The sequence below is a fragment of the Spathaspora passalidarum genome, assembly GCF_000223485.1.
Source record: "Spathaspora passalidarum NRRL Y-27907 unplaced genomic scaffold SPAPAscaffold_6, whole genome shotgun sequence".
Lineage (NCBI taxonomy): Eukaryota > Fungi > Ascomycota > Pichiomycetes > Serinales > Debaryomycetaceae > Spathaspora > Spathaspora passalidarum.
Genome location: NW_006767430.1, coordinates 1,015,569 through 1,033,287, shown reverse-complemented (window position 1 = coordinate 1,033,287; position 17,719 = coordinate 1,015,569). Strand labels below are relative to the sequence as shown.

Genomic DNA, 17,719 nt, shown 5'->3' with positions numbered 1-17,719 from the left:
TTACCCGGTAACTTCTCTAATTTTTTGCCGATATTCGCAATCAATCTGAATGCGGATATGCAAAGCCTATACTTGTAGACAGCAGTAAAGTTTTTTATTTTTTTTTGCATACCATCTCTCGAAGAGTTGCCGAAAAAGACAGCGCCCCCACTTGTTAAAAAATATCCAGTTCAAAAAAGGTTTTAAATATTACGAAGATCATTCTATGATATGCATCTGAACCTTTCGCTTTTTGAGGGAACAAAAAAGGGCAGAATGGCACATGCGAGGGGTCATCTCTAAACTTTTTCCTTTAGGGGAACATTTGAGAACATTGTATATCGAACAATTAGAACATTAGCAGCATTTTGTGGAAGACAAAAAAACTGGTCTGATACACAAGCTTTTTTTTTTAGAAACCCGTTTAACTATTTTTCTAAATTACTTAGTTTGCTGGGATCTCTTGTTTTTCCCCTCTCAATCCCTAAAAGACAATACAAAAAATATTTAATTTAGCAGACAGACATTTATTTAAAGGGTTAAATAGTTTTTTTGAAATCTTTTTGTTTGCAATATCCGTATTTTTTCACTAGTTAATTAATGATAACGGTTTGTGTTGCTAATTCTGACGAAATCCATGGGCAAAAAAAGAGATTAGTAAGTGAGCAATTACAAATTTGTGTCTGAAAAAATATTAAAAAAATAGCAGAACAAAAATTTAATATTTTTATCTATTAACTCTCAGACAGAAATTGCTCCGACATAAAATATCAAAATTATGGTATTATTCTATTTTATTTTTCGGTTTTTCGTTTTACGTTTTAAGTTTTTTCGGTTTTATTTTATTAATAATAATAATATTTTTTATAGAGCATTTTTATTTTAATAATACTATATTTTTTTTTGGCAAAGGAAGGAACATATTTTTTTTTCATATACAGATATTTTTTATTTTCTAGAATATAAAGCGTGAATTTCCCCATTTTGACGAACTTCAAGTTGAAAACTTGAAATCCCCCACTTACCACTCCACCTCAACAAGGCCGTTTTACGTATGATATCAACTAATTTCAATTGCAACATCTAAAAATATCAATATTCACTCACTTCAATCATGACAAAAAAGACCCAGGCAGAAGGTCGCATTAAGAAAAATGCATTTGTGCATAAATTATATACTATGCTTAATGATCCTAAATTAAATCATTTAATATGGTGGACTCAACATACTACTTTACCAGAAGGAAATACCTTTGCATTGTACCCAGGCAAAGAATTTGCGGATTGTCTCACTAGATATTTCAAACATGGTAACGTTGCCAGTTTTGTGAGACAGTTGCATATGTATGGATTTCATAAAGTTAGTGATGGAAATAATAATAGTACAACTACTGATAAGGACGTGCCACCAGTATGGGAATTCAAACATCTGAGTGGGAAATTCAAACGTGGAGATGAAAGCTCCTTGATTTATATTAAAAGAAGATCAAGTTCAAACACCGCACGAAATAATCATAACAATCACAATCATAACCATCATATATATGCAGACGGACAATATCATAATCAATACCAACATCCACATTTGATTGCACATCCGCATGCTGAGTATGCAATCCCTTATGAACAATATTATCCACCACAACCACAACCAACATACGCACAACCATATGTATATTTACAACAACCACAGCAACAAATACAGCAACACCAAATACAGCCATTCCCTTATCCACCGCAGCAACAGCAGCAGCAACCGCAACCACAACCACTCCCGCAACCTGAATATGCTATACAGCCTATGCACCATGGAATCCCTGCTCCAACTCCTATACCCGTGGCAATTCCACAACGGGAAATATACTTTGTTAAACATGACCCACCCCTGTCGCTTGACTCTCCAGCCCTGAGCTATACTCCCAATTTACAATTTAGGAAAATATGGGATGATAGCAGCAGTAATTCAAGACCAAGGAATGCATCATATTTCGACCCCTTGGCACTGCCTGGTGCAGGAGGAGCAATTGCTGTAGGAAGTGGTGGTGGAAATTTCACCATTCCAAGAAACAGCTCCGTCAACTCAAGCTATTCAACTGATTCAAAACAATCATATTTGCCACCACCTTTGGCCACTGGAATCAATAGATCAACATCATTAGTTAGCCCATCTACCCCTGATCCAGGATCAGTTTTACCCATGGCTGCCCCAACAATCCAACAAAATCAACAGCAACCACCACGAAGCATCCCCAATGATTTTCATCCAACTGCTACTAAGAAACCATCATTTTATTCACAAACACGCCCATCTTTGAGTGATTACTCCACCACCAAGAGCCTTCCTTCAATTGGTTCCATTACTTCGATAAACTCGAATGCATCGTCGGTATTTTCAAATAAATCTTCGATTTCCAGTGTCACGTCATTACCTCCACCACCATCCGCACCTACAAATTCGTCACTCAATAAAATACTTACCCCTACACCCACCACTCGTCCCCCTTCAACCCCTTTACCTCAAGACAATTATTCAAACACTACAAATGCCAACAATATTGTGCCGGTATACCCTAGAGTAAGAAGCTTATCACCACAATCAATGTTGACTAAAGATAACGGGGATTCTCCCAAACAGCAGATGGGAGTTCCACAACCACAGAAACATAGATCATTAACCAGCTCCCCCTTATCGAAAGAAAAAAACAGTAAAGTATCGGTCAATTCATTATTGGATGATTCAAAAGTTTTGTAAGTATACAAGTTGGCAATACATACACACACACACACACATTACACATTATTATATATATATTTTACATGATTTTATGCTAGATGTTTAAATAAAGAACAGTTTGTATTTTTAAAATGGACGACCTGATTTTTTAATTTTATGCTGTAGTATACCACCCGTAGTTTTCTTTACTGATCGTGCTCGAAGCTGAGAAATTTCTTCATCATCGGAGTCGTCGTCGTTGTTGTCGGCTTGCTTCACCTCTTGTTTCACTCTCTCCACTTTTTTCCGCACTGTTTCACGCAGAGTATTCCTCATCTTGTTCATTAATGCCATCATGGGCTTGGATGTAGGTTTCCTCATCTCCTTCACCTGTTGCTGTTGTTTGGTACTCTTCAAATCGGAACTTAAAAACTCACCAATAGTACTACTGCTGCCATTTTTGCTAGATAGCCCAGCACCCTGGGAGATAACAGGAAGATTCATAAATGAATCGTCATCATTGGTCTCTGGTGTTGGATTTGTAGATCGACATGGTTGTAACCATGATAATGCTCGTTTTTCGCTTTGGGAAAGAGCTAGTTGGAACTGAGCTTGGAGCGATTGTTTCTGCTGTATCTCTTTTCGTCTGTTCTTGGACATTGTTACTATATGATTAGGTGTATTCTTGTGCTATATTCTATACCCCATCTCTTCTCTGGACTAATCTCTGTCTTGTTCTATTCAGACCTAAAAAAATTTTTTTTTTTTTGTCTGTCTAAAATTTTTCGCAACATGCCAATAATTAAACCACCATCATCATTTCCACGTCAAATCAATACAAAGCAGGCAAGTTCTCTGGACGACGCTTCAATATATGCCAAAAAAAAAGAAATGCGCAAACCCGGAATCGAACCGGGGGCCCAACGATGGCAACGTTGGATTTTACCACTAAACCATTTGCGCTGGCACGGTCTTTCCTCACCCCATCTTAACACAAAGACCCTTTGTGATCTTTGCCAGACGACGCAATCAAAGAACGTATTTATATGCTCCGCGACGGGGAATTGAACCCCGGTCTACCATGCGACAAACGGTAATTCTAGCCACTAAACTATCACGGACTTGATATGTTGACTGCAAGCCATACTTGTTCTCTGCAGATTAGAAGTATAAGGCCACAAAGCGGGAGGTATGGGGTTTCTAAAGTAGATATATTTGATCTAAACCGAGTATAGACAATGTAGACGACGATATATTGCTGGATCAACAAAACTTTTGGCCTCAGCTTTTACATGTTTCTCAAAAACTCAGACAAATTGTAACGGCACATGTTCCAGTATCTTATTAATTATATGTATTAATTACTATACTCTACTTTATTCTATAGGAATGGTTCAACAAACTAAACATTTGTAGTAATTTTATTTCTAATAATACACGGTCGAAAACACCTTACACTGGCAATACATCAGTAATACCAGCCAAACGATCTATAGTTGGAGCTATTAAAGGATGGCTCAATACATCACCAATGTATGGAATCGATCTCAAGAATTGAACGATGGTGCCAAAGAAATCTCCAAACAAGCCCAAGATCCCAAAACTTTCCAACACGAATCCCACAAATGGATGTTTTACCAAGATTAGCAATATTCCCAATACGAAACAGATCGTGCCTCTGATTTTGGTGGGACGGGTGAAGAATGATATGGTACGCTGTGGACCAATGATGAGGATAAGCCCAAGGATGAAAAGTATATTACCAAGAGCAAGGAATCCTGAATCGAAAAATGTTATTATTCCAAAGAAGAAAAAGAAGATTCCTCCAGCTGTGAACCCAACTCCGAATTCTAAGCGTGTTAGTAAGTGTTGTTTATGTAGACAGTATAGTGCTATACATACTTTGTCTTTCTGATAACCAGATCATGGTTGCTGTATTGGGGTGTAGTTGTTGTTGTAGTAGTAATAGTAGTAGTAGTATGGCTGGTTTGAAAGAACAGCTACAAAAAAAAAAAATAATTGTATAGTGTGTCAACGCGCGAGGATCAAAAAATTTAACAAAATTCCAGTGAAAATTTTAGTGTCTGCATCTGACTATACTAGGCTAAATCAATCATATGAAATATTTAACACAAACAGGTTGTGCCCGTACAAATCTTAATCTAGTAAAACATGCAGCAAACTATATATTCTCTCATTTAGCTATACGAGGTAATGTCGCAAAACCTGGATATTTTTCAACGACATTTCACTTACGCCCCTAAATCGGACCGGAAAAAAAAGACCAGAAATCACAGAGGCAAAGCAGAAATTAGTCATTACCACCTTTCTTTCCATAACAGACAAACCGTAACCATGTCCAATTTTAACAAAGACGACGATTTGGCACCAGCAGATGCACCACCATCATATGCGGAGGCGGTATCTACTCAAGCGACAGGAATGACCAATGGTGGGTCTTCTTCGTATAGTCAACATTCTGCACCACCCCCGCCCGCACCCAGACCACAGCCCCCACAATCATCCTATAGACCACCACCTCCACCTACACGACCTCCACAACAACCACCACGGCCACAACAATCATCTACAAGTCTGCTATATACAGGCAACACCAATCTTCCATTCTCGTTTCCTAAGGGGTACCTTTGCTCCAAATGTAAAAACACCGGATATAAAATAAAACACGGGGATGTGTGTCGTACTTGTTGGGATAAATTCTACCTTTCAAAAAATGCCTACAATCCCAGTCCATCGTTACCGTTCAAGTATCCTCGCAAGTACTACTGTAACAAATGTCACAACACAGGTTACAAAATCAAGAATGGAAAATCGTGTCAAGATTGTTGGAGTTTGTTTGGACCAAGAAACAGCTATTCCTCAGTAGTGAACGGATACAATCCTAGCTATTTCGGAACCACTACATTCTTACCGTACTCTTCCCCCAGTGGGCTAAGAGTACCACCGGGAGATCCAAGATTGGGTGGGATTTTATGTGGACGATGTCGAGGAAGCGGGGTCACGAGATTTTTATTGGATGTTGACTTGTGCCCTATTTGTAATGGGCTAGGAAGAGTTATTACAAGCGGTACTCAGCAACATGCGCCTATGCCCCCACGCCCTCCACAACATATTCCTATGCCTCCACCACCACCACCTCAACCTCCAATGCAACCATACTATTACCCTCCAGAAAAGAGGTGAAGCGTTTATAGTGTTACTTTTGTGTATGTTTGAAATATAAGAGTAAGATTTATGATTTAAGCGTAGTACTATTACTGACTGAGTTTGGTGACAAACTGAAGGATTTGTTAAAGTTAAAACTCTATTTAAAGTACGAATAACTCGGAGTTAATTTTGCAAGAAAATTGTCACCAAATTATGCAAAAACCTCATCCGGTTGATAACTTAACCTAAAGGCAGTATCAGTACCTACTCTGGAACAATCGGGTTAGTTATATTGCAAAAGGTTAACTTGCTATTTCCCTTTTTACTATGTTAAATATCCCCTTCCCCCCCCCCCCCCACTCACACACTTAGGAAACCCGCCTGGTAGCACCCTCGTCATCAAGCCAAGTCAGGTCTTGCCAAACAAACATGCCACAAAAACTCTATTTACAGTATGTAAATCCAACATAAATCTGATATCCGTGGTTAATTCGGTAGGTCATCGACCAAACTACAATATATCCATGGAAAACGTCAATTTTATACACTTATACACTTTTACTTGTAATTAGAAGGATACTTGAAATCAGTCAATTCGTAGAAGTTCTCCTTGACACTTCTAACACTAACAAATCTCGACAATATATTACCACTTCCAGCCTTGTCATTAGTTCCCGAGGCTCTGGCACCACCAAACCATTGTTGTCCCACAACAGCACCAGTAGACTTATCATTAATGTAGAAATTACCAGCAGCATATCTCAACTTCTCCTCGGCTAATCTGATGGCTTCTCGATCACGAGCAAACACGGACCCAGTTAATCCGTACTTGGTAGCACCGTCAATTGAGTTCATAATTTCTTCGTAAGAGTTGTCAGGGTATACGTAAACGGTCAAGATAGGACCAAAGAATTCCTTGGTTAAATATTCGTGCTGTGGATTAGTGGTTCTGATCACAGTTGGTTGGACGTAGTATCCGTTAGTGCTGTCATAGGACCCACCAGTGATGATTTCCAATTCTGGGTCAGTCTTGGCGTTGTCGAGAACGGCTTTTAATTTATCAAATGATTGTTGATGGATTACTGGACCCATGAATGCATTGAGTTGGGAGGGATCAGAGGTGTTGCCAATGGTGATGGTGTCGACTGCAGCAGCGATTTGATCTTTGAATTCGGGCCAGATAGATTCGGGAACGTATGCTCTTGAAGTGGCACTGCATTTTTGTCCTTGATATTCAAAAGCACCACGTAAAGTAGACAACACAGAGTGGTTTATTGAAGCGGATGGGTGGATCAAGTGGAAGTTCTTACCACCGGTTTCACCGACAATTCTTGGGAAATCACGGTACTTGTCAGCAGCAACGTTGTTACTGATCTTGCAGTACAAGTTCTTAAAGACATCGGTGGAACCAGTAAAGTGTAACGCCGAGAATTCAGGATCCTCCAAGACTAAATCAGTGACTTGGATTGGATCACCAGGGATAAAGTTGATGACACCAGCAGGCAATCCGGCTTCTTCCAAAATAGTCAAAAGCAAGTAGTTACTCAAGGCAGCGGTAGCACTTGGTTTCCACACCACAGTATTACCCATTAATGCAGGGGCACCCACCAAATTACCGGCGATAGCGGTGAAATTGAATGGAGTAACGGCATAAACAAACCCTTCGAGGGGTCTGTACTCAGCACGGTTCCATACTCCAGGAGCAGTTTGAATTGGTTGGGTTCCATACATTTCTTCAGCATACTTGACGTTGAATTTGAAGAAATCAATTAGTTCAGCAACACAATCAATTTCAGCTTGGTAGACATTCTTACCTTGTCCAAGCATAGTAGCGGCAAGCATATCGTATCTGTATTTGGTACTGATCAAATCAGCAGCTTTCAAAAAAATTGCGGCACGGTCGGTCCAACTAGTAGCGGCCCATTTAGCTTTGGCGGACTTGGCAGCTTCAATGGCGGCCTTGATGTCTTCAGCAGTGGCTTGAGAAACATTGGCAAGGTTTTGTGAGTGGTGGGATGGGTTGACTTGTGGTTTAGTTTCATCACGGTAGATCTTCTTACCATTGATGACAAGGGGGACGCTTAATGCACCTTCATCAGTGAACTTGGTCAATGAGGCACGAAGTAAATCCCAGTCTTTGGTGTCTTTGAATGAGAAGGGACGCACTGGTTCATTGGCGAGGAATGGTGGTGATTTGATGTGGGAAAGTTGTGCCGCGTGGGTAGAAGCGGTTCTGCGGACTACAGTAGTAATGGTAGGAAGTAAGATCTTGGTGGTGCATCTGGAGGCAGCAGCCACACGAATGGAACGACAAGCGGTAGATCTTAACATTGGATATTTTTATGTAAAGAAAAGTTGAAATTTGCCGAATGATGGAATTTATAAAAGTTTAAATAAGAAGAAGAAGAAGAAGATGCGGTGGTGGTGGTGGTGGAGAATTCTGGGGAACAAAGTCGAATGGCATTTGATCTGGGAATGGAAAAGCCAGGCGAGGACAAAAAAAATTTTTTATGCCAGTGCTGCAAGGCGTTACGTTATGCATCTTCGGTTAGTTCTACTCTAATTTTTCGCGAGGTATCCAATAGCGAGATACTGTTATCTATTAATCTACCACTAGACTATCTACTTTTAAGGTCAACTTGGCTATCCTATCACTGATATTATTGACATTGCTATCAACGTTTTCACGGTATTCTTGTAAATTCAGTTGAAGTTTGTCAATCGACTCGTTCCACACCTTCATATCTCCAGTAATATCGTTCAACACTTGATCCACCAGTCCTGCCAACTTGACACTCCCATCGATTTCACTATGTACAGAATTTAATGTTTTTAAACGTTGAACGAGCAATGGGATAACTGAAGAATTTTCCATTAGCGATGGAAGTGCTTTGTATAATTCGTCAATTTTTTTATTACTTTCCTTTTGTTTCTCGGGCTGTACTGCTGCAGGCGCAAGATTAAGCATAAGTTTCTTGGATAACTCCAACTTTTCTGCTTCTTGGACCAACTCAGATATTTGTTGTTTGATTGCATCGAATGAATATTCCGGATTGTTGATGATTGATATCTTGCGCTCAAGGTCGTTCAATGTTTGCTGGATCGACTTTTCCGGACGTGCTTCGTGTTCAAGAATAGCTTCACTGCCAACAATAGTCTCGAGGGTATTGACTCTGGATTCAAGCTCGGTGATTTCTTTCAAGGAGGTATCACTAGACTCCTCCTTGTCTTTCGCTGCTACTTCTTCGAATACAGAATCTAGGTTCAAGCCTTGAAACTGGCACTGTTTTCGTGCTTCTCTGTTACCTCTGAGTTCATGATACTTTTCAATCAACTCGTTAAGTTGCGCACTGTCAACATCTTCATTCTTGATTTCCTCCAATTCTCGAGCTATTCTGGATAATTTCTCGGCCACGGTTTCATTAACGCGAGACACAATATATCCACTAGTTCGCAAGCTGGACGTGATACTGCCCAGAAAGTCCACGTCTGCATTTGTTGATAGTATATTTTTGGAGAATTGCTTGCGTGAAGCTTCTGGTTCAAGTGAGTCGGTGTATACTTCTTCTGACGTATCTGTTGTTGTAATTGACTTCTGTGGAAGATCTTCACTTTCCACGTCTGATGTTTCATAGATTTCTTGTCCTGGTGATATATCGAGCATAGTATGTAATGTCTAGTCTAGTAGTTGTGCTTTGGCTGCCTGGGTAGTACACTGAATTTGTTTACTTTGATTTGAACAAAGACAATTGCGCAGTGCAAAAAAAAAAAACTACAACGTTACATCAAATGCTTTAATGCTGTTCTATACATATCCAGTTATACATCTACTTGGTAACAATCTGCACTACATCTTCATCGTGTACCGGTTGACTCAATCCACACTTTTGTGGTGAATGCTTAGCACTTGACCCCCAAACCAATGCATACTTGAACTGGTTCTTCATATCTCGATGAATAGAATCACACACTTCCAATATACTCGAGTTATTCCGTACAACCATAGGGTCGTCAAATTGTGGTTGGACCCCTCTTCTCTTGGTATATATCCTGAGCAAATCCAACTGTCTCCATATTTCCTCTTTTAAATCTTCAATACCCAAATCCAACTCACATGACATCACGCAGGTGTTTGGTTGACGGGCCAATCTGTCACATTCTTCCAACGACACAGCATCGATCTTGTTGTACACATACAAACACTTGATATAACTGATGTGCTGTTCATTCATGACATCGATGAAGTCGTCAACAGTGACGTTCTCGTCTCTCACCAACACATCGGCGTTGTGGATCTTGCAGTCTTTTAACAACGCAGTGACAATCTTTTCATCCAAATACTTGGGAGGGGTGATTGAGTTCATCTTGATCCCACCTGTTTTTTTCAATTTGATCGAGACGTTAGGTCTGGTCTTGTTCAATCTGATGCCCATGCTTTCCAATTCATTCTCCAAAATTGTTCGTTGGTCTTCGGCCTTGGTAGCATCAAGAACCATCAAGATCAAATCACTCGTTCTCGACACGGCAATAACCTGTCTCCCTCTACCTTTACCCTGGGCGGCGGCTTTGATGATCCCCGGCAAATCGACAATTTGCACCTCTGCACCGTTGTATTCCAAAATCCCACCGACAGAAGTCAACGTGGTGAACTCGTAACTGGCAGCCTCGGACTTGGTGTTGGTGACTTTACTCAAAAACGACGATTTACCAACTGACGGGAACCCAATAAGGGACACACGTGCATCTCCAGCTTTGGCGACTTCGAAACCCTGTCCCCCACCACTGGACCCACCGGCGGCAGGCTCGAGAAGTTCTCGACGATATCTGGCGAGCTTCCCCTTAAGAAGACCAATGTGGTATTCGGTGGCCTTATTCTTTTGCGTGCGCGAAAGTTCCTCTTGGATCTGTGCAATCTTTTCAAGAATACCCATTCTAACACTTTCTCTATGAATTTACTTTGGATTGAGTAACCCTTTCAGATTGAAACAGAGGGATGTATCTTCTCACTATGGGAAAATTTTTGAACTTTTTGGGGGTCGTAAAAGCATCCACGTCACGTGATTAGTTAAGCCGCACGGCCCATTGAAAATTTACTTTGCATCTCATCGTTATCAATTTTTCTTTCTTACCAACTTAACCTTAAACTGGTTAGTGAAACACTACACAACGATGGGGAAGGCACCAAAGGATAACAGGAAGAACAACAACAGAGGAAAGCCAATAGTTGTAGCCGACACACTCAACTCGGGTGCCTCCAAAATCAAAAAGAAAATCAGAGACATCGAAAGACTTCTCGCCAAGAAGACCAACAACCTCCCTGCCGACAAGCGTATCGAGTATGACCGTGCCCTCAAAGCTCTCCGTGTCGAGTTGGCCAACGCCCAGACGCAGATCAAGGCCAAGGAAATCGCCAAGAAGTACCACATGGTGCGATTCTTCGAGAAGAAGAAGGCCGTCAGGAAATTGAAACAGTTGAAGAAGACCTTTGACGAAGTGTCCAAGACCGAAGTAAGGAAAGACATCAAGAAGGCAAGGAGAGCAGTGAGACAAGGCGAGATAGATGTTGCATACGTGATTTTGTTCCCCAAGACCGAAAAGTACATCAGTTTATACCCAAATCCAAAGGAAAATGACCAAGTTGATGCAAAAGACCCTAAAGCCATATTGGGTGCTAAAAGAACACAAGAAAGACGAAGTCAATTCAGAAAAGAAGTAGAGAAATTGATGGACGATGGTAAATTACCATTCAGTATCGACGATGCCCTCGCAGGTAAGACCATTAAGGTGGACGCTGTTCAACAAGCAACCTCCACTCAAGAGATTGATGCTCCTCAAGTTAAGCCCGAGGAAGAAGAACAAGACGAGTTCTTTGAATAGACTACACATATCATGTACATTAGTTAATAGACAAAAACACAAAACAAAAAGAACAAAGCATTTCACTTTAAGTTGACTTTCTCAGTGTAGGTAATATCTAACGCGTCATTAACCAACATGACCGTTACTTCTTCGCCATACAAGTCTTCATCGATATCCAACAGACACTTGACCACTCCTTTCTTTCCTACTAGTCTAGGCGATGCTCTCTTCAATAACAACAACTCGTCCAGTTGTTCATCAGCAACAATAACAAACCAAGACTCACGTTGTGGCTTAGGGAAATGAGGACAGTACACTTTAAACTCCAGATTTAATGGGAAGTTATCGTGAGTCAAAGCCACGGTCAACTGTTCCTTCGAGTCTTGTGCAACTTCAAGTTTACCAGTAGGTAATCTCGACCCAATTCTTACAAATTGCTTAACTGCTTCTTCATCAGTAACGGGAACATCAGCTATGATATTGTCGCCATTCACACCTATCCTCTCGGCAAACTTGTACAATTTTCCCATCCCCATTTCACCAATCGCCTTTAAATCAACCTTGTGCTTCTCATTCTTAGGCATCAACGTCAAACCAGGCAATGTAGAAACTGGGTCGTCATCATACCAGCATCTTTGTTTGATACACTTCATGACTTCCACAAACAGCAACACCACCAGTAAATATCCCATCTCGGCTGCAGCATCAATATAGGCTTGCAAAATACGTAACGCTTGATCCAACACAGAAATCGTATCCTGGGAATAATCGGCAATTGGTAACTCGACCCTGCTCATAAATGCTTGGAGAAGGAGATACGCCTTGACATGAGGATCCCAGATAAACTCCTTGTCTAAATCTTCAGCCGGATATCTCATCGCCTGCGACATTTCCATGTTGATTAGTTCTTCACCATGACGCGTAGCCAACTCGTTATATTCAGCAGCTTCACTGAGCAATTGAAGACATTGTCTGAATTGGAACTCTCTGGTAACCTTACTGGTAAAGTTACGCATGGTCATATGGGAAAGATAGTAGTACGAAGATATATCCAAGAACGGAGTTGATTGAAGTTCGTTACCCACGGTACGAACACATTTTGACTCAACTAAATTCTCAATTGTGGTATCAACCAACTTTGCCAAGTATTGAGAAACTCCATATTGGCTGACATCTTCAATACCGTAATAAGTTGGATTGTTATGAGCTCTTCTATACAAGAACGTCCAACTCAAGAAATCCATAGCCTCTTGTCTCGTTCCAATCGTACCGGCACTGATCTCGGCACCAATATGATCATCCAACACTTTATGCAACGAACTCTCCACCGGAAATCCAAGATTCAAGAAATGCTTGTAAAACACCTTCTTCAGTTCTTTGGTGTACACAATGGCAATCCCACTAGTGTCAAATGCTGGTCTACCTGCTCTCCCCATCATTTGCAAAATATCAGTCAAGTCCATATCACGATATCCTTCAATCTTGGCATCAAAGAACTGGGTACCTTTAATGATGACCAAATGGGCCGGCAAGTTGACACCCCATGCCAAGGTCGAAGTAGCAATCAATATTTGAATCTTTCCCGCTTCAAAAAGCTTATGGGAAAGTTGACGGTCCAGCTCAACCAAACCAGCGTGATGCAACCCCATACCGAATTGCAAGGAAATCTTGAGCGTATCATCCTTGACTTGTTCTAATACATCCGCTAGTTCATAATCGGACATCTTGAGGAATCGACGTGGATTCAGTTCCATACCACACAAATGAATTAGGTCTAACGCAGTAAGTCTAGTTTGTCTACGGGATGCCACGAAAATCAACACTGGTTTATCTGGTGAGTGTTGCTTGATAGCCATAAATGCAGGTTTATTCATTGTCTTCATTAACGGACAAAAGGCAAGATTGTCAGGGAATCCATCAATGTACATCTGTAAAGGCACAGGTCTAACTGAAGACGGGAAATTGAACAATCCTTCACGAACACCTAACCACCCAGCCATATCAAAAGCATTGCTGACAGCAGTAGACATACCTAATAATCGAATAGGTTGTTTGGTTTGCGATGAAATATAGTTCATTCTACTTACAATCATTTCCAAAATGGGCCCTCTGTCACTGGCCAATAAATGAATTTCATCCATGATAACAAGAGAGACTTTTTGGACAAACTTTCTTGTCTGCCAATTACGGGAAATACCATCAAACTTTTCCGGGGTAGTAATGATAATATCTGCTTCTTTGACTTCAGCAACTCCAGGAAGAGAATCACCTGTTAATTCAACTAGTTTGTGCAGGGTGTTCTTGACAATTCTTTCACGCCAATCATCAACTCTTTCACGGACCAACGCCTTCATAGGTGCGATATAAACCACCTTTGATTCGGGGAATTCGTTAAATGCATGCCAGATAGCAAGCTCGGCCACAACAGTCTTACCTGACCCAGTAGGGGAACCAACAAATACACTGGAATTGGTGTTGTACAATGAATGGAACACCATGGTTTGCATAGGATTGAAATACTTGAATTTATGGCTGTAAATCTTTTCAATGTCTGGATTGTGTAACGCAGTCACAGGCAATGGTTGAAGTCTTAATAAATCTGTTTTAATAGTCTCGTTACTTGGTCTGATCAAGTGTTGGAATGACACAGCATGAACCGATTCAGAACCAATCCAGAGATCAGAAACAACTCGGATAATCACTTGTGGTGGGAGCGGGTCTGATAATGGGATCATAAAGTCCATTTCATGAGGACTGTGCAATTGCCTTCTGTTTAGAATAAACTTTTCCACATGGAGGATATCACTTCGGTCAGATTCTTCCACTGTAAGCCAGAATATTTGGGCATTACCGTGATATCTTTCATCCCACATGAAATCAGGCTCGAGATTAACATGAACTCTCATTACATTACTCGTGATTGGGAAGATCTCAGAGTCAATCTCAATATAGGGAAACTTACCAACTAATTTGTAAAGAACAGATCCCATTTTATGGTTATGCACCAAATCACCCAATTCTGCTGGTTCCATATCACGAAGAGTATCCATGGTTGGATTCTTTGCTCTGATATTTCTCAAGACTGGTTCTGGCAATTCAAACTGTGACATCGGATGTTCAAACGCCCAGATTCTCTTATCAATAGACTTGCACAATGAAAGCATAATCTTCATAAATCTTCCCCATCTTCTATTCATGGCAATTAAGAACAAGGCACGACATATTCTTGCTGAATTCTGGGCAACATAATTAGCATCGGAAATCAACGCCGATTCTCTAATGTTTGCCTGGGACACAAATGCTTGTAACAAAATATTGGTTTTCCCCTGAGGTGAATCAACATCCCCGGCAATTTGACACGGGGTGCTATCTTCAAGCAATCCCTTTAATTCAGTAGCTTCTTCTTCCCTAAACTTAATACTATCAAATTCACTACTCATACTAATCATAGACAACACATCAGCTTCAGTAGCCAAAGGATTGATCATCTGGTTGAATATCTCTACAGAGTTATTCAACAAATAGAAATCACTTGCAATTCTTCCTAAATCTTTCACGGTGAATGCCCCTGAGTTCTCATCAAACACAATCATTTGTAAATGATGAAGTCGTTTAGCTGAACTAATAATCATCTCTCGGCGACGGTTATATAACAATGGATCTTCTTGCAATTCACGCCAATCTATACCGTAAGCAAATGGATTCTGCTTCATACGTACCAACATATAAGTGTATCCCAACCATTGAACTCCCTCATCAATATTCGTGACTGTCCCCAACGAAATCTCGGCATTTAGATTGTCAATCAATTTCGCCTGCAATTTCGATTCAATTGGATGCTGTTGGGTAAGCAAACTGACATAGTGGTCAAGCTTGTCACTGGTGGTACACAAAATACCGGTACCAAACTTTTCATACTGGGGTCTACCTGCTCTACCAAAGATTTGAATCACATCGGAAATACCCAAATCGGTAAAACCACCGGCTTTGGAATCATAGACCTGTGTCCCTTTAACAATAACGACGGCAGCTGGTAAGTTGACACCCCATGCTAGCGTAGCAGTACAGCACAACACCTTAATAGCTCCAGCTTCAAACATCTTTTCAGTAAGATTTCTATCACTACGTAACATACCGGCATGATGAACACCAAATCCTGATTGGAAAAGCTCCTTCAATTCTTTACTTCTATTCTTGCCACTTACTTCACGCTTGTACTTTTCGTAAAAGTCAGATTCAGTACAATCAAACATTCCTAGTTCATTATGATCTTGAGCCATTGATATAAATGTACGTGCTGTCTTTACAGTATCCTTTCTCGAATGGACAAACACCATAACTTGGACGCCTTGATGGATGTAATCGGCCAACTTCTCATAACTTACTTTATCTATATTCTCACGAGCCATTTTAGAGCCCGATTTACCTCTGACTCCCAATATCTGCTGTTTCAAAGGAACTGGTCTGAATGACTGGTCAAAGTAAAACATACCGACATTTCTATTAACACCAAGAAAATCGGCCACATCCATGAAATTAGGCAAGGTAGCACTCAACCCAACAACTCGAATCATCAGCTGGGTAGCTTCCACCTGCCTCAAAGTTCTAGCAACTAATGTTTCAATAACAGACCCACGATCTTCATGTAACAAATGCACTTCATCAATGATTAATAGTTTCACTTTAGCAACAAGTTCAGAATCACCATTCAGCTTACGGGTAACCACATCCCATTTTTCTGGAGTCGTGACTATGATTTGCGTACTCATGATTTCCGCATGGGTGAGCTGCATATCACCCGTGAGTTCACGTACTGAAATACCCAACCATTGCAACTTCTTGGAATACTTTTCCACGATTTCAGCAGCAAGAGCTTTCAATGGTGCTACATACACGATTTTGAATTCGTCATAATCTATATCTATAGTCACGTCATTGTCCTCACCAACTGTCTCGGTAACGTATTGATTTATAGTATGCAAAATAGTCAACAATGCCACATCAGTCTTACCGGCACCGGTAGGTGCACAAACAAGCATGTTTTCGTTGGTGTTGTATGCTACCGGGTATACCAAACTTTGCATCTTGTTTAAATTCTTGTAGTTTTTGAATGTTCCCTGACAGAGAAAGTCCAATTGGGAAATCTTGACTAGTTTGTCATCACTGATCCACTTGTTGGCTTTAGGTTCAGGGTAGGGTATGGTCAATTCTTCATGTGTAGCATATGAGTCTCTGGTTGTTCCTTGTGGTAGAGCAAATTTTTTTCCTGTAATTGCCACCATATTTCCGACATCGGGGTTCTTAAACACGTTGGGGTATCTCTGAACAGTCAGCTTAGGTGCTAATTTCTGATTCTTGGTTCGTTGCTGGTTATCAAGCAACAATTGGACTCTTTCTTCTGCAGTAAGTAAACCTGCTGCTGCATTTTGGTCGGCGGTGTTAAACACTTGTTTATTCTGTACAACTTTAGAAATCAACTTGAATTCTTCAAATCCTAAAATATCAAACAATGCAGATTGGAGATGCTCGTCACTGGGAGAATCAGCTATCAAGTTCTTGATTATGGAAAACGTTTCATCTGCAGGTAATCCACGCTCTTTACTTATACGTTCGCATTCCAGCTCAATCACCTTGAGTAGTTGACTTACTTGCTGCTGCTGGGACCGACTAGATTCTGCTTTAACAACAGAATCAAGAATTGAAGTATTCACGTCTTCAAACTTGTCAAGAAGCTTGCCAATGGGGGTATATTTGGTTGTCTCTTGATCAATCTGAGGAACCTTGGCTGGTGTGTGAACATTTAGCTTTGCAAGTGTTTCTATCATCGGCTGCATAGCCTGCATGTACGACTTAGTTGACGACACTGTATATGAAGCCATTGTGTCACGATTTGTTGTATTAATTTGCAGAAAGTTGGCAACACTTTGGCAGCACTTTGGCAGCACTTTGGCAGCACTTTGGCATCATTTTTTGTTAGTCATAGTGATTTTCAAAATAGTA

The 17,719-nt window shown here is 40.6% G+C and overlaps 9 protein-coding genes across 9 annotated transcripts; 3 read left to right on the top strand and 6 right to left on the bottom strand. All coding sequences in view use genetic code 12, as the record gives it.

Moving 5' to 3' along the window:
• Positions 1-1,000: 1,000 nt before the first annotated feature.
• Positions 1,001-3,418, top strand: SFL2 (Sfl2p; the record flags this gene model as incomplete). Its single annotated transcript, XM_007377084.1, has 1 exon — positions 1,001-3,418. One exon carries the CDS (start codon positions 1,781-1,783, stop codon positions 2,729-2,731), a length of 951 nt encoding a protein of 316 aa, XP_007377146.1.
• SPAPADRAFT_142683 (uncharacterized protein) lies at positions 2,840-3,352 on the bottom strand (the record flags this gene model as incomplete). The annotated part of the gene is made up of 1 exon (XM_007377085.1): positions 2,840-3,352. One exon carries the CDS (start codon positions 3,350-3,352, stop codon positions 2,840-2,842), a length of 513 nt encoding a protein of 170 aa, XP_007377147.1.
• Positions 3,419-4,144: 726 nt separating the features above from the next.
• SPAPADRAFT_142784 (uncharacterized protein) lies at positions 4,145-4,619 on the bottom strand (the record flags this gene model as incomplete). Its single annotated transcript, XM_007377083.1, has 2 exons — positions 4,145-4,542; positions 4,595-4,619. The coding sequence occupies 2 exons, from the start codon at positions 4,617-4,619 to the stop codon at positions 4,145-4,147; spliced, it is 423 nt and encodes a 140-aa protein (XP_007377145.1).
• A 428-nt stretch (positions 4,620-5,047) lies between these two features.
• Positions 5,048-5,896, top strand: SPAPADRAFT_142630 (uncharacterized protein; the record flags this gene model as incomplete). Its single annotated transcript, XM_007377082.1, has 1 exon — positions 5,048-5,896. One exon carries the CDS (start codon positions 5,048-5,050, stop codon positions 5,894-5,896), a length of 849 nt encoding a protein of 282 aa, XP_007377144.1.
• Positions 5,897-6,382: 486 nt separating this feature from the next.
• PUT2 (1-pyrroline-5-carboxylate dehydrogenase) lies at positions 6,383-8,201 on the bottom strand (the record flags this gene model as incomplete). The annotated part of the gene is made up of 1 exon (XM_007377081.1): positions 6,383-8,201. One exon carries the CDS (start codon positions 8,189-8,191, stop codon positions 6,419-6,421), a length of 1,773 nt encoding a protein of 590 aa, XP_007377143.1.
• A 229-nt stretch (positions 8,202-8,430) lies between these two features.
• On the bottom strand, positions 8,431-9,553 carry SPAPADRAFT_63036 (uncharacterized protein; the record flags this gene model as incomplete). Its single annotated transcript, XM_007377080.1, has 1 exon — positions 8,431-9,553. A coding segment is annotated over one exon (790 nt), but the record flags the coding sequence as incomplete, so codon positions are not given.
• A 134-nt stretch (positions 9,554-9,687) lies between these two features.
• SPAPADRAFT_142240 (uncharacterized protein) lies at positions 9,688-10,791 on the bottom strand (the record flags this gene model as incomplete). The annotated part of the gene is made up of 1 exon (XM_007377079.1): positions 9,688-10,791. One exon carries the CDS (start codon positions 10,789-10,791, stop codon positions 9,688-9,690), a length of 1,104 nt encoding a protein of 367 aa, XP_007377141.1.
• A 238-nt stretch (positions 10,792-11,029) lies between these two features.
• SPAPADRAFT_57011 (uncharacterized protein) lies at positions 11,030-11,737 on the top strand (the record flags this gene model as incomplete). Its single annotated transcript, XM_007377078.1, has 1 exon — positions 11,030-11,737. One exon carries the CDS (start codon positions 11,030-11,032, stop codon positions 11,735-11,737), a length of 708 nt encoding a protein of 235 aa, XP_007377140.1.
• Positions 11,738-11,799: 62 nt separating this feature from the next.
• SPAPADRAFT_142296 (putative RNA helicase) lies at positions 11,800-17,598 on the bottom strand (the record flags this gene model as incomplete). Its single annotated transcript, XM_007377077.1, has 1 exon — positions 11,800-17,598. The coding sequence occupies one exon, from the start codon at positions 17,596-17,598 to the stop codon at positions 11,800-11,802; it is 5,799 nt and encodes a 1,932-aa protein (XP_007377139.1).
• Positions 17,599-17,719: the final 121 nt, after the last annotated feature.